Here is a 16,636-nt window from a genome sequence, read left to right as displayed (position 1 = left end):
CAAGCAGGTGGGCTTGTGTAGACAGGTGCACCTGGGCTCATCCAAGGCGCCACTGGCTCTCCTGGCTGCATGGGTGTCCTCTGATCTTGTGGCCTGTTTGGTAGCTAGTTCCAGCAAACGTGAAGGTCTTTGGCAATTGCTGTCTATCCTACTCTCTGCTTTCTGTATTCTATTAAAAATGGTGGAGCTTCTGTCAAAGCCTGAGTCCACTTCCTTAGAGTCTGAATTCCTTCTACTGTGAAGTGACATGGAGAAAAGAAAGAGGGAAAGAGGGAGAAAAAGAATTGGAGAGGAATAAAACTACTGGAATTAATGGCAAGCTATGACCACATACAGAAGAGGGCTTTTTAAGATCCAAATTCTAAGGTTTAAATTTAAACAAATATTCTTCAGTTATACAGGATCCATAATGTTTAATGGGAAATTCACCTTTCCCTAAGTCAAAACAAACATAGATGCACCAGGTTAGGGTACGGATAAACACCGGAAGAACAGAAACATGCACAGAGACAAACCTGAATCCCTGAAATTCTTTATACCAAGGTTTATAAGTTTCCCTTTTTATTCTTTTCCAGTTCACGTCTTCTGGGGTCCAGCATTTGGGAAGAAACTGATCAAAAGAATTCCCTGGGTTTGGTATGATTGGACTTAGCTTTCGCACATAAAGATCATCCTTTACAATGTTGGGTATGCCTGTTGGCTTTTCTTCTTCCTCTTCCAAATAACAAGAGTTTGGAGTTCCTCGAGCTGTTGACCAGTTCTGCACACTGGTGCCCCAAGTCCTCCTTTGGTTACTGTTCAAAACATCCAACCAGGTAAGACACTGTGAGCTATTTGTGACACAGAACACAAAAGGCATGCATTCCGCCTCACAAATCTTATACCACTGTGAATGAAGCAGATGAACTCCCATTCCCATCACCACAGCTCCTAGAACAAAGTTAAGGCATTACAGCATCTCATTTTAGTTAGAGAATAGTTAAGTGCACATACCCACTTCTAATTAATGACACTTAATTGGAAGCTGTGTTAAAAGAAAGACAAATTACAAACAGTTTGGAGTGTTATTTTCTGAATTAAATCAGCAGCAAGATAGACATCCAGATCCAGGACAAATATATTTCTGACCTCGTCAGTGTGCATAGCCCAGCGGCTAATGTATCAGGAGAAAATATTTGTTGACCAGAGTTGGGAGAGGTGGTTTTCGAGATGAAGCTCTCAGGCCTCTTTTTCACTTGGAATCTACGGTTGGCTAGGTCATCCAAAATCACGTCAGGCAACTTTCGTTCATTCTCAGAGTCTGAACCACTTTCAGAATCATACAACTCCTTATAGGAAGTTGGGTTTGAAAAGTCATACTCTGCTCTGCTAATTTGATGGGAAATTAAAGGAGTCTTGTCATGTCCACTAAGACCAACAAAAAAGGAAAAGAAGGGAAGAAAGTACAGCAGAGCTCACAATGAACACTATCAGTCATCCAGTAAGCTGAAAAATACCAATAACCAGAAGGCATGCATTTAAAAAAAAAAGACCTAGAAATCATATGCTGACATTCTAAAAGAGAACAAATTATCTTCAAGATATGTATGACTACAAGCACAGGTAAGAAGAAAAAATATCACTAGTGAGATTTATTACCTAATACATTTTAAGAGCTAATCTTTTTACCATATTTAAATATCTTGTCAAATTCACAAAACATACTGGACTGCGTAATCACATCACATCCTCATACCTTGAAAATGTCCCATCTGCATCCGTATAGATCGGGCTTGCCCAACTTCTTCGGTTATTCTCATTTTTGTCTGGCTTTTTCTTCCTCAAAGGTGCTGGCACATATGAGGGCTGTCTACTTTTGTTAGGTAAAAAACGATTGAATGGTAAAGCAGACTTTGGTTCAATGGCTGAAATCCTTCTATAGGACATATCATCTTTGTTATAATCCTGCATTTTGAATATAAATTCCGAATCCGTGTCACTTTCAAAACCTATAAAAAAGGAAAAAACATTTGCTTTACTCTCCAGATTATTCTCCTGACTGAAACCCCTCAGTGTGTCTGCTTTGTCTTTCTCTTGGAAACCCAGTGCTGCTACTGAGAACTGCAGGGAATATTTTTAGAAATTTGTCATGAAGTTGTGATAAGATCCATTAGGAGGAACTTGCTTTGCATACTGGAAGCCCATGCAGCACATTCTTCTTCTGTCACATTCTAAGTAGAAAAAAACCCATTCAACTGCTGAACCCTTTTTGTTCCCAGTATTCTTTGCCTCCAGGATGTTTCATACAATTTTTTGATGTAAACATGTAAAGAAAACCCAGCAATAGAGTCACAGACACTTAAAACCATTTACAAAAGTAACTCTAGGAAAACTTGGTAATTTAAAATAAGGCATGGAGCTACCAAATTTACATGAGGGGAGAGATAAGGACATAGAAAGAGAAGTAAAAATGCAGAAGACTGCAAAAGAGTCTGGTAGATCTTCATGAGAGCCTACGAACAAGAATCCAACATCAGATACGAGGTTAGGCTGGGTGACTTCTAAAGTCCCAAAAGAATCTCAAGTCTTACTGCCTACATGAGAGCACAAGAGAAATTATATTGAGGACACTGTATTTAGATTTAAAATCATTTTTTAAAAAAGCTCAAAAGGACACCCTTTGATAGACCTCAAGGTCAGATAGATACAAGCAATAATTAATCTACACTCGTAAAAACGCAAAACCCATTATTTTAAAGAAACAGCAAGAAAAGAAGAGAGAAAATAACACTACAGATTCAAACTGAGTAGTCTCATTCCTGCCCTCCTTTCTGCCTGCCTCATGCACATTTGTGAAGGCATGTATGCTGCCTGCTTCTCACAAGGCTCTCCCAGAGGCAGGCTCTGCACGGCACCTGACTGCTCAGGCTCTGTTCCTGTAGGGCCAACCTGAGCTCAAGGCAGTCCAGTCTCCTCCCTCCTTCCTGGCAGGAGTCCATAGTAAGTAACACTGAGAATAGTCTTCAGGAAGTGGTTTGACACACACCTGTGACACAGGGACAGTAAGAGGAGAGTCACAGCAAAACTAAACAAGAGAAAACATTGTCAGCTATGGCCAAGAGGATTAGGAGTCAATAATCTAGTCGTTTTTTACCACCTCCTATTTAAGACTTTTCTCTTACTTCCAAAATAATGTGCCAAGGATCCTAGTCAAACCGTACATGTGAAATATTAAAATCATGAAGTATTCTACTTCTGAATTTTTTAAGTTAAAATTTTTTTTAGCCCAGGGTAGTGCTCTGCAGTTTTTTGGTACCAGGGATCGAACTCAGTACCTTGCACTTGTGAGGCAGGCGCAGTGCCACTGAGTTAAATCCCCGGCCCAATCTCATTCTTGATATAAGTTTTCATAACTAGGGAAATTCATTTTGCAATTCTTTTGTCCCAAAAGTATTACCCTAAACTGTGGTGCTAATAACTATAACCCTGTGAAAAGCAGCAGAATTCTAATAAACTACTAACAGAAATACTTTATCATCCTAGTATCCCCTCCGGCTGCAATTGCCAAGACCTCCAAGCAAAGTCCATCTGCAGCCCCTTTTCATAAGGCTTTTTTGGAGACCAGGAAGCAGTGTGACCAGAGCCTTCTACTTCAGGTTACACACACCGAGGACCCTTCCCGGGTGTCTGAGGAGAGGACCAGTGACCTGCCACATCTGCACAGACTGAAGTCTGCCTATGCCCACAAGCTTGCAATCCTTCCATTTTTAGTCTTTGTTGGCCGGATAAAAATTTAAACATCACATGTTGTAGGTGCTTCAGTCTGGACAAAGTAATATAGTAGACTAAGAATTTCAGACTCTGAATTTACAACTTTAATCACTCTGATGAATTATAAACTCAGATTTATTTCCTTAAAGGCACAGTAACCATCATCCAGGATATGAAAATGTCATACCTAGATAGCAAACAGCTAACAAATGCAATAGTAATTATAAAGATTAGTGCTTAAATAACTATTGATATTTTTAATACTAATACTCTAAAATCTAAAGATTTTACTTTTTCTGTACTGGGGATTGAACCCAAGGCCTTTTTACTGAGCTATATCATTAGACCTTTTTGTATTTTGAGTCTAGGTCTTGCTAAATCACTGTTTTCCTCAGGCAGGGATTAAACATGGAATCCTCCCCTAGAGGGCTAAGATTACAGGCATGCTCCACCATACCTAAGTAAGAATTTAGTTTTTATTACAATGGTTGATTTTTGAAAAACAAATTCATTATATATAGTTTGCTTATGTTTGAAATTTTTCATAATAAACTTCTAGGGAAACAATTTAGAAATATAAGGCAATATCCAGAATACACAAGCAAAGTGAAATCCCTAATAATCGAGCACAAATTCACATGAAAAGTCTCAATATTTCATGAGAAACATTTTCAGTTTTTGTTTTTGGCATGGTGCTAACGATGCAAGCTAGGGCCTCACATATGCCAGGCAGGTGCCCTAATCACTGAGCTACATCCCCAGCATTTCAAGAAATTCTAACTGTTGTTTCAATCTAGTCAATTCAGAGTAGCTAGAGATTCATTCAAAAATTGCTGACTGCCTAGTAGCCACAGGAATAATGTGTGCTTAAATAAATGACTTGACTATAACTTTGGTATTTAAAAGAAGGTTCCCTGGACAGCACTGCCTTGACATATTCCTTTCAGGTTTGCTCTGTCTTGGGTTAGCTCTGACCCCGATATGACCAAAAGATATTTCTTACCACCCAATTAGGCAGCATGCTACCCAATCCATCAAAGTTTAGAGGTAATTATAAAAAATATTCCTCCTGTTTACTTCTTGACTTTTTTAAATCTTTGAGGAAAAAGCAAGAGAAGAAAAAAAATTACTCAGGAGCTAGGATAGTTATTTTTACAGAATCTTACTTATATTCACTTCTATGTTTAGATATATGAGCTAATATGCTTCTTACATGAAGATTACTAAGCCAGAATATGAAAAGGCCAAATTATCTCTAATAAATCAAGTCACAGTGAACTATCTCCTCACCAGTTCTGTCAAAAATGGAAACTATCCCCACTATGAGAAGGAAAAATTAAGAAACCCCAGTTATACTTAAATATTTTAATCTATATATTGGTGAAATTTTTGCCTAATTTTCATTCCTTTTTTCTACTTTTTCCTGCTCTTAATTTTCTCTTATGTTAACAAAAATAAAGAGCCAAACATTCAACTCACCTTCACGATCTCCTCTCAGTGCGATACCTGAGGAGCAGCTGGCCAGTGACCTAGACCCCAAGGAATCTAAGCTTTCCAAGGAATCTTCCGTCTTATGGCTGCCTGGAGGAGCAGGAAATTCTCCCCGGTCAGGACACCAGCTATCGCTGTAACCACTGTCCTGGGCACTTCTGCTCAAGCAGCCAGAGTCTTCAAGTGCCTACAGAAAACATTTTATAAGGAACAGTACGTTAGTATCCACTGCCAAAAATGTAAAAGTTGTGTTTCATTTGATAGTTGAGACAATGAGATTTCCCTGCTGTACATTTTTAAAAAGCTGATAAAAATCAGAAAATATGTCTCCAATTCTTTTCCCACCATTAATACAATAAGGGGACATTCAATATGGTTAATAAAGTGGTATAGTCTATCTTAAAAATAAGTAATATGAAAGAGGATAATAAAATAAGTTGATTAAAATAATACTGAAATGCTATAATCAATGATTACTTACAGTTCTCTGGCAAATAAACATGAAAGGAGTCAAGGAAAACAAAACCAATCTTAATTTAGGCATCTAACTGGAGATAAATTAAGATTATTCCATATATCTCCAAAAAATAATTACTATGGTTTATATTAAACATAAAACCATAATAGTTATAAAGTTCTTTAAACCTATGCACCACGCTCTATAAAAAAGATTTTTTTAGGAAAAAAAAAACACTGGGCATACATATTACAGAACCTATTTGTTTTCACTAATTTTAAAACCAAGATTTAAGATGCTAGCAGCTCTGCTGTCTTCTTGATTGAGTCAAGGGATGCATACTTGTTTGCTAACACATAAAACCTATTTTCCTTGGATCTAAATAAAATATTTGTTTGGCTTATATAAGAGATAAAAAGAATAAAACATGGTGTACAGATAAAGAACTTACACAGAATAAGAATTTTCAATCAACAACCCTCAAAGAAACTTAATGACAAAAGATAATTCATATAATTGAACTTTTTAAAATTTGAATTTAAGTAAAACTTGTAAAGTCCTTAGCATATTCCTGACACGTGGTACTAAATGAATACCTAACAAGTACAATTTTTAACATAGTAAAGGTAATTTTGTCATTATAGTAAAAAATCATCAATATTACTTACAGATGATATTACTAATACAGAGATAGTCTGAAGAACCTAGAAATTTCTAATATACAAATATGTGAACCTTGATAAATTATGATTCAGATTTTTTATAAAAGAGCTATGAAAAGTAGCTGGGAGGTAATTGGGAATTTTAATAAGGCCTGGGTAATATATAACAGGACTATATATGAAATTTCTTAATATGAACAATGGCTATACAGAAGCATATTTTTACTCTTGGGAGATGCATGCTGAGTATTTAAGAGTGAGATACGGTATCTGGAATTTACCTTAAAATGGGTAAGTAAAACTAAAGACAGATGATAGATACTTAAAGCCAATATGGGAAATATTAATAATTAACTCAGATGATGATTATCTGGGTATGTGCATTATTTTCAACTTTTAATTATGTATATATTCAACATATGAAAAACATGTAAACTGAGTAATTAACAGCTGTCTCAGGCTTATAGTAGACTCATGATAGAGCCATTACTTCATGGTTCAATTGTTTCACAAGTGTTTGAAGCTCAAATAAGGTCTAGTAGATTTATATGAGATTTCATATCCTTTAGATGCCAGATATCCTGGCATTAAAAGTTGACATCCTGTCATGAAAATGCCAGCCCTACCTTATACCCTGCTATTTTCAAGCAGATGGGAAAGCTAGACCTAGTGCTGGTAACAACTATTCCTCAAATGTACAAGAATATTTAAATTTTGTTAAGTAAATCTTTAAATCCATCAGGTTTCTTAAGCATGTACTTGTTGATGCCGTAGAGCTAGCACACATCAAAATAATTTTTGACATCATAAACATTACAGTGACTGATGGGCCATCTCAGTTATAAAATATTCAAGTCTGGCCTCAGAGCCTTGCTTTTAAGAACTTCATTCTGACATGTCACCTAAAATGACTCATCTTCAACTTGTAAAATGACTCTAGTACAGTAGCTTATGCAAAGTATTTTTTAATTGCAATGTTGGATTGGTGCTAAGCATTATCTACTTGAATGGGAAAGTGTGATGAACATAATGATTTTGAGTTTTATAGAACTGATGCAAACCAGATGACACATTCATATGGTTCTCGCGGCCATTCCCAAATGTAGTTTTATCTAGCAAAAATTCCTTTTACTCACTCTGACATTGACACTGGTAACAAAAAATGGCCTGTCATGAGGCATTCCTAGCAAAAATACTACCTTAAGATTGTTCAACCTGAGTCAGACTGTCATAAAAAGTTCCAAAGGCTATAAGGGACACTAGTACATGAACCAAAGTCCTACTCAGTTTCATTTGAATGTTTTCTTAGTTGAAACAACTGTAAAGGAAGGCTCTCTCCCTGTGGCCAAAGCCCCCAGCAATTCATCCTTCAGAGCCTCACCCTCTCTTCATAACAGTGACCAATCTGCTTGTCTATCTCAATACACAACTGTAGAACAGTGAGGCCAAGTCATTTTCCAGGAGTGTTTTCCCAACATCTATACAGTATGTGTACCTGTTAGTATCTCAAATATTGCCTGAATTAACTCATCCATGCCATTAGAATGAAATGATATCAACTCTTTACAATTCAAAAGGAAAATAAAGGAATACCTGAACCCTTCAATGCCCCCTTTACGTAAGTACATGGCTGGACTCACAAAGTAAATTTTATATGTAAAGAGGCAAATGTAGGGCAAGACGATTATTTTCCTCCAGGACTAAAATTTTTCATCCTCCAATCACAACTGACATTTAGTGCATCCTTACAATGTGCCAGAGACTAATGCTAAATGCCTCTAGATACAGCATCATTTAATCATCAAAAAAAACTATAAATCTAATACTGTAAATTAGATGGTGCTTTACTATTTTGACTGCATATCTTCTTCTAAGGCCTGAACATTCCCCTGGATAAATACCCCCTTGGAAAAATTATTTTTCCCATTTGGGTCTTATTAATGAACATTTGGCAGAACTATGGTTGTACGTCTTGGCACTCAGCTCTTCTTAAACAGTCTATAAACATTCAAAAGCTGTCACACTTAGTCTAAAATAGGAAAGAACAGAAATGTGTGTAAGACCAAGGATTCTAGCTTTAAAATCTTACCAAATTTCACTCAGCATTCACTACTCTTCAGGAAACAAAGGCACTATAATTACATTGGTATGTAATCATTAGAAATGACTTAGGATAAGAACACATTAATATACAGAAATTGAGTAACTTCTATAAATTTTAAGAGCCCTGAAAATGCCTTTCTACTGAACTAATTATTGAGTTCATAATGAGCACAGAAACAGTTAAGCTGTGTGACCTATAAGAAAAGAAGCAAATAGGTATAATACCAAATTATCTGAAATTAAGAGATAAATCTCTAGATCTTGAAAAGTGCTCTAGAATAGGTTCACTTCTCGGTAGTGGCACATGGAGCACCAAACAAGTAATAATCTTATCTACTTAGCCCAGTCAAGAGTGGAGTAAAGACAGTCAGAACCGTCATATTTGTTAGGGAGTAGGAGAAAGTCAAGGTATTAGTTACAGTGGTTGCCTCATGCAGATGTAGTTTTCTTACCTTAGTCAGAGCTTGTCCTAAAAGATTCTCAAATGCTTTCAAATTAAGATAGGGACCATTATAATAAGGGTTACTCTGTGCTTTTCTTCCCAGCCAGTACAAGGTTATCAAAACCTTAAAAAAAATTCATGAACAAGAAGATCAGTCTATTTAGCAACCAACTACAAGCACAAATGCAACTGAGTACTGCAGATAAATGATAGATCACATTACTCTATGGCAGAAATACACACTTTTAAATTTATGGCAATGAGAAGCGCCATTTAAAAATCTTAATTATTCTTACTAGATTTTCTTGTTTCAGAACAAGTTCTCTGCGCAAAAGGTATTCACATACTAGCACATATAAAGGAGGCAAAAATTTGTAAGAGAAAAACACAAATAAAACTTTAAATCCCATCAATATTTTAAATAAAATTACAAAACAAACACCTAAAATAAGTAATCCTCAGCATTCTTAATAAGAACATTAAGCTTTTTAAAAAAATAAAGCTGTCCCTTTTAGACATTCTTCTATATATGTAAATATTAAAGACAGTATATGAGTTTACAATGAATAATTACCCAGAGACCTTAAATATTCAGTGTTTTTCCTTGAAGTCTGATTTGATGGTTCCTACTTGCCCCCCTAAAAGTCCTAAAATGAGTTTGCCCTTACCACATTAGTAACATAACAACCAGCTTCCTAAATCTAACCAACCCTCATACCATGATGTCAGGGAATATATGTTCTATGTATTTTAACACATATATTTAAGTATATGCAAAGTTTGTAACTGGCTGGTTTCTAGGTGAAATTAAATTAGGAAAAAAAATACAGAGCATATTTTTATTTTTATTTCAGAGCATTTTTTTAGGTACACTACTTTCTTACAAAATACAAATGTAAAAACTGTAATGCTCAATTAAAGTAAATATATCTTACATTTTTCACTCTCCTATCAGTCTCTTCTTGCCTATAAAGAAAAAGAAAATATTAATATCCATGAGTCTTAAATTACTAAGTATAACTTTAAAATCATTTTTATTCTAAAGTTCTACAAATATTAATATCACTTGGAAATTTGAAAATCTTAAGGCACATTATTTCCCATCAGAAGAATTAGTCCATATTCACTGATTTGGTTAAATGTAATGGTCCCTGTTCTATAAAAAGTAATGTTCTTTTTCTCTCCTGTTATCCATTATAATCTGATTTTTAAAATATGTTATTGAGAGCTCTGTATTCTCATTTTAAACACTGCTTAAACCTGGGGGATGGGAGGAGAAGGGATGGATGTGTATTCATGACAGGAAAATTGGGAAACAAGAAAAAATCTTAAAAGAAAAAAAAATAGGTAGTTTTTTCTAACTACTACATTACACTACACTACACTGGAGTTTCTTCTCCATTGTCTACAAGGTTTGTCACCCAAATTCCCCAGAGCAAACTTCTCAGAGACCATGGCTATGCAGATGTTCAAAAATGCAGTTTAAAAAATAACTGTGGCTGGGGATGTAGCTCAGTGGAATGCCCCTGCCTCACAAGCACAAGGTCCTGTGTTCAATCCCCGGTACCAAAACAAAACAAAACCTGTGAACCTCAGCCCAAAGAAACTGCACAAAGTGGGGGGAGGGGGGATTTCCCACATATGAAAGAGCATGATTTTTATGGGAAGGTTAAAAGGAGGTAGATGTCTTTTCAACGTAGAAGAGAAAGCAGTATGCTATGGAATAAAGAAGCCTGAGCTAGCTAGCTTCTAAAACAGCTTTTCAGCCTAACTGTAAGTGTTTACTTTTAGGATAAAATATGCACAGACACACATGTTATCCATATGTATGTAGACAATATATAAATAAAACACATCACAGAGATCACTTACTTTCATATATAAAGAGAGCCAAAGAAAAAGATGTGAGTGGGAGTACCCAGAGGCCAATATTTAATATAGCTTTCAAAGAATCCACAAGGCCACTATGACTATTCCTTTTCACAGAAAAAAATGAACCAAAATCAATTTAAGAATAATATGCACCTCCCACCCACCCCCAAAACAGATCTTAACAATAAAATTCACAAACTTTCACATTATTGGTGGAACTATAAGTTGGTGCAACTATTTATACTCTTACCCTACTTAGTAATATCTATTTAAGCAATATATATTAATATTCTATGAACTAGTCCATTTCTACGTTTATGCTCAACAACATTTATATTTACCAAAATTCATATACAAGGTTTATAGTAATACTGTATATAATAGCTAAAACTGGAAGATTTTCACATGACTAACAGTCATAAGAATTACAGAATATCCACATAATGAACTATTACAGGACAATGAGAATGAAAACCTGTAGCTGCATTTAACCATGTGGTTCTATCTCATAAGCAATGGGGAAAAAAAGAAGCCATGACCAATAAATACATAAAGAAATGTTCAATACTTCTGGCCATTCAAGAAATGAAAAATAAGGGCCAGGGGTTTAGCTCAGTGGTTCTGGAGCCTGCCTCGCAAGTGCAAGGACCCGAGTTCAAATTCTGGTACCAAAAAAAAGAAAAAAACACTGAGATTCCATCTTACTCCAGAAAGAATGGCTAGCTTAAGAAAACAACCAATAACAAATGCTAAAAAGGCTGTGGGGAAAAAAGAACTCTTCTTCATTGTTTGTGGGAGTGTGAACTAGTACAGCACTATGGAAATCGGTATGCAGAGTCTTCAGAAAACTAAAAATATAAATTCCATTTAACCCAGCTATTTCCCTTCTAAGTATCTTTCCAAAACAGTTAAAGATATCATACCACAATGAGGAATGGATACCCATGTTTATAGCAGCATAACTCGTAACAGCTAAGTCTTGGAGCCTATATGTCCATCAACAGATAATGAATAAAGAAAAAGTGGTATTTATACACAATGGAGTACTACTCTGCCATAAAGGATAAACTTGAGCCATCTGTAGGAAAATGAATGTACGTTGAGATCACAATGTTAAAGGAAGTAAATCATACACACAAGCTTAAGTATCACATGGTTTCTCTCTATCTTTTTTTTTTTTTTCTTTTTTTTTTGGTACTGCGGATTGAACTTGGGACCCTGCGCTTGCAAGGCAAGCGGCAGAGCCACTGAGCTACATCCCCGCCCTGGTTTCTCTTATATGAGAAACTCAATATATAAATAAAGTGCAAAATAAAAGACAGACAAATAGGAAAAAGGAGAAAAAAATTATTGTAAGTAAGACAATGTATTTAAAAGTGAACCTCAATTTAGTATAATTATCTTACATGTTTTATGTGGTTTTGGCCTGTTATTGTGACTGTTAATCTGTAGGTATGATAATTAACTTTATAAAGACTTATAAGATAAATAAATGAAGCTGATGCTGGCAAAAAAGGAGGGGGGAAGGGAAGAATTGAGATGTGTTATATATTTGTACCAATTCCCCAGAGTGAATGTAATCATTATGTACTGTAAACATATACAGATAAAAATAATTTTTTTAAAAAAATTATAAACCAGAGCTTCCAAAACTATGAGCCAAAATAAAACTGTTCTCTATAAGTAAAAGAAGAGGAGCAGGAGGAGGAGGAGGGGAAAAGGGAGAGGGAGGGAGAGGGGAGGGGTAGGAGGAAGAGGAAGACAAAGAGGAAGAGGAGGTGGAGGAGGAGAAAAGGCCAGACACAAAAGAGCACAGGCTATTTGGATAGATGTACACAAAGTGCAAAAGTAGGCTTGTCCAGTTCATCTTAATTGTCAACATGAATGGACTGAGAGACTCCTAGAGTGGTGACTGGACCATGAGGGCACTATATTTTGGTGGATTAATCCTCTGATGTTCTCAGCCAAATGTGCCATTAAGAGGTGTGGCCTAGTTGGAAGAGGATCACTAACAATGTGCTTTTGAAGGGTTATCTTGTCCCAGCCACCATGAAGTGAGCAACTTTGCTCCACCATACCCTTTCACCCTGATGTTGGAGCCAGCTGACAATGGATTGAAATTGTAAGCCAAAATAAACTTTTTCCCCTTTAAGTTGTAGATGCCTGGTATTTTGTCCTAACCATTGGAAAAGGTGACTAAAACACAGGCAAAACAAAGATATGCTATTAGAGGTCAGGACAGTAGTCACCCATGTGCGAGAAATTGACAGAAGTCATTGGCAAAGGGTAGGGCTTCTAGGATGCTGATAATTTGTATTTTGATCTGGAAGTTGACTACACCTAAGCATATTCCGTTTCTAAATAAATCTTTATACTGTACATTTACAGCATGTATGCTTTTCCTATGTATATTATACTTCAAAAAAAGTGAATAGAACAAATTTCACAGCCCAAGGGCCCAAACCATAACTTACCTTTTGAGTACAAAAAGAATCATCTTGTAAAAATTAATAACATTTTGGAAGTAGTAAGTGGGGAAGTCGCTAGAAACAGTCAATGATTAGTTATAAACACACAGCCCCTTGTTAAATTAATGACCACTACACACACACACACCTCAACTATTAAATTATCCAAAGCACAGAAGAACCATTGATACAGAGTACAAAGGATGTACTAGCCCAAGAGTTAGCCCACCTTTGTCAAGAACATACTCAGAGCAGAAGAAATAGAGCTCTCTTGAACCTCCGACTTCCTTTCCACGGCCCTCCATAAAGTTTTCAATCCAACACACTCATCTACTTTTGACTTTTTATAACAATAGAGCAATAACTGGAAATGCAAAGTACAGCCTATTCTGATTCAGACTGTCACAACAGCAGTGTCCTTGGCATTATTGTCCTTCATTCACTTTACATTCCCTTCTCAATATGAGCATATACAATATGCTCTTCAACACAGTGATACCAAGTTAGTGTCCTATCACTGAAATGTAATGCCAGGAATTCAAGTAATTGATGATTTGCTGAAGTAAAGAGTTCACTCCGACACACCATAAACATCCTACTGCATGAAGTCGGAAACCAGGCCTCTCCTTTCCCTGGGATGGCCACAGGACATTACCCCCAAGACCTTTTAACTATAACAAGTGTGAGAGTGGAGGTGAGCTCAGCACAACTGGAATCTGCCTGACCCAGTCAATGAGTAAGGCAGCAGTGTCTCCACAGTTGAATAATTTCCATCATTGGAAACATGCTGGTAGAGTTGATGTGGTATAATACCATGCTGAAGGAGCAAGTGGTTTGGGGTCATATTGGGCTCCTACACTGTATTTATTTGGGCCACTTACTTGACTTTCAAAGCTTCAGTTTCCTTCTGGATAAACTGGGTATGATGCCTCCTATTTCAAAAAATCAGGAGGAAATCTACTCATGTACTTAGTAGAATCCCTAACATCACAGTCATCAGCAGAGACTGTGTGAGGTCAGGGCATTCTCATTCCCATTCTGTCCACAAAGTCCTCCTAGTGAAGTCATGCTGGATACCAATACTCATACTGCAACTTTCCTGCCTGACATTCCCCATCTTTATCCTACTTTTCCAAATAACCTTCTACTACATGCATTTACTTTTCATATTTCTCTGCTCTACTAGAATCCCAAAAGGTTTGTGTGGTTTTGTTCACTATCCCAAGGGCTTAAGACAGAATGTGGCCCCTTAAAAATTACATAAAAATATGTGTTTAAAAATGCACAGTTATGGCACACAGATGCCCTCAAATACTGGTTGAACACATTTATTCAACTTACAGAAATGTGAGGAAAAAGCTAAAGTGATAATAGCTTTGGAGACTTTTGTGGTTATTGTTGGTACTGGGGATTGAATCCAGAGCCTCGCACCTGCCAGGCAAGCACTCCTCCTGTGTTAGTTACTTTTCTCTCATTGCTGAGACAAAATACTGGACACCTAAAGTTAAAGGGGGAAGGGTTATTTAGCTCAGTTTGTAGAGGTTTCAGTTCATAATCAGCTGGTTCCAAGGCAGGGTGGCTTGGCAGAGGGGCATCCGAGAAAAGAAGTTCATGGCAAGCAGAAGACAGCAAAAGCAAGCAAGCAAGGAACCTTAACAGTGTCTTTCTGCCCCTTTTTTTATCCAGACTACTAGGGTTAGGATAATGCCAAACCAATCAGTGTAGTAATTCAGTAATTACAAATCCATAATCCCAGTGGTACACACTCTGGATTCAGCCACCTCTGAAAAATGACTTTGAGGTTTTGGGGAGACATCTAGACACAAACCACAACATTCCACCCCTTGCCCCCCAAAGACTCATGCACATCCCTTTATGGAAAAGGCATTTAGTCCATCTCCAAAAGTTGCAAAAGTTTGAATATTTTCAGCATTGCTGAAAATTCCAAGTCCAAAGTCTCCTCTGAGATTTAAGGCAAACTCTTAGCTGCAAGCCCTTATACAAACAAAAAGAAAGTTAAACACTTCCAACATTCAATGGCACAAGATAGACATTTCCACTCCAAAAGTTATAAATGGGGATACAAAGGAATGGGACTAAAGCAAGTCCAAAATCCAACAGGGCAAACATTCAATCCCACAGTTCCACTTCTTGCATTCCAGGCAATCTGGCAAATTGTGAACTCCAAAGGGCTTGGGTAGCTCCGCCCCTACAGCACTCCTGGTGGTTGTAGCTCCCATGGCTTCTCTCTTGGGCCAACTCTGCTCCCTCCTTGCAGTTTTCCTCACATGATCCACGTTCCTCGATTCTCCAAACTTCTGGGAGTCTCCACTGCACCTTTGGCTTCACACTCACAACTTCTTCACACACTGCCCTCTCAGGAGCACACTGCCTGACCTCCCTGGCCTTCTGAAATCTGGGTGAAAGTTTTCTTGACTCCACAACTCTTGCATTCTGCATGCACCTAAAACCAGCACCACCTCTGTGGATAAAGCCATAGTTTGCTGCCAGCTGGAGCAGTAGCCAGGCTTCCTTCTCTCTTGGCTGAAGGGTGCCTATGAGCCAAATCCTGAGGAACAACTTCCCTATCCTGTCACCATTCTGGAACATGGTGCTCTAGGGCTTTCTTCTCAAAGCAAAGTCTTTCACTTGTGCAATTTTGAGGCCTCAAAGGATGGAGTCTTGCTGATTCTTTGATACCTCCAGGCCATCTTTTCTAGTTTCCTGTTTCTTCTCTGCAATCAAGATCTCCTCTGCTCTCTTTCAAGACTGCAACTTTACTGTAGCTTCCTTTCTGAACAAACTCAAAACATTTTAAATCATTCTGTTAGGCTCTTTACTCTTGCTTCTCAACATAAATCTGACTAAAAACCCCTAATAGTAGCCATGTCATGACCTCCATATCAGACTGCCTTGAAATTTCTTCTGTGAGGTTAGTCTGCCCCACTAATCTTAGTCCCAGGCAAAGTCTCTGGACACGAGCAAAATGCAGACAAACTTTCTGCAAGGCATAACACACATCTCCTGGAGTCCAACAGCCATTCAGTCCTTCTTCCCAGCAGAAACCTCTTGAGCTTGGTCTTTACTGGCAGGATTTCTATCAGCCTTGTCTTCTGAGCTCTGATCATCTCCCATATAGTACAGCCTAAGGCGCTCCACCTCTACTTTTTCAGCCAGCCTCTCCAAACCTTTCCAAACTCTTCCCACAAGCCATTCCCAAAGGCTGCCGAATCACTTGGTCAGGTATAATCACAGCAACAACCCCACTTCTCTGGTACCAAACTCTGGCTTAGTTACTTTTCTCACTGCTGAGATGAAATACCTGACACCCAAAGAAAGTTAAAGGAGGAAAAGTTTATTTGGCTTATGGTTCGTAGAGGTTTCAGTCTAT

The 16,636-nt window shown here is 37.3% G+C and overlaps 1 protein-coding gene across 31 annotated transcripts in view; it reads right to left on the bottom strand.

Moving 5' to 3' along the window:
• Positions 1-16,636, bottom strand: part of Lmo7 (LIM domain 7) — a 219,473-nt gene that overhangs the window by 53,115 nt on the left and 149,722 nt on the right. For 13 of the 31 annotated variants that reach the window (XM_087192905.1, XM_087192907.1, XM_087192899.1 and 10 more), the window contains 7 exons: positions 9,841-9,871; positions 8,916-9,029; positions 5,230-5,428; positions 1,736-1,988; positions 1,129-1,407; positions 516-794; positions 32-235 (listed from right to left, as the gene is read on the bottom strand). In XM_087192905.1, the coding sequence (XP_087049031.1) occupies positions 32-235; positions 516-794; positions 1,129-1,407; positions 1,736-1,988; positions 5,230-5,428; positions 8,916-9,029; positions 9,841-9,871 (1,359 nt within the window). Of the gene's footprint in view, positions 1-31; positions 236-515; positions 795-1,128; positions 1,408-1,735; positions 1,989-4,753; positions 4,830-5,229; positions 5,429-8,915; positions 9,030-9,840; positions 9,872-16,636 lie in introns of those variants that run through there. The other 18 variants (XM_004845237.4, XM_087192915.1, XM_087192912.1 and 15 more) reach the window with 6 other exon arrangements.

This window comes from Heterocephalus glaber, unplaced genomic scaffold, assembly GCF_053883595.1.
Source record: "Heterocephalus glaber isolate CG9 unplaced genomic scaffold, H.glaber_assembly_v1.0 deba00001577, whole genome shotgun sequence".
Classification (NCBI taxonomy): domain Eukaryota; kingdom Metazoa; phylum Chordata; class Mammalia; order Rodentia; family Bathyergidae; genus Heterocephalus; species Heterocephalus glaber.
This window is presented reverse-complemented; position numbering and strand designations above follow the sequence as displayed.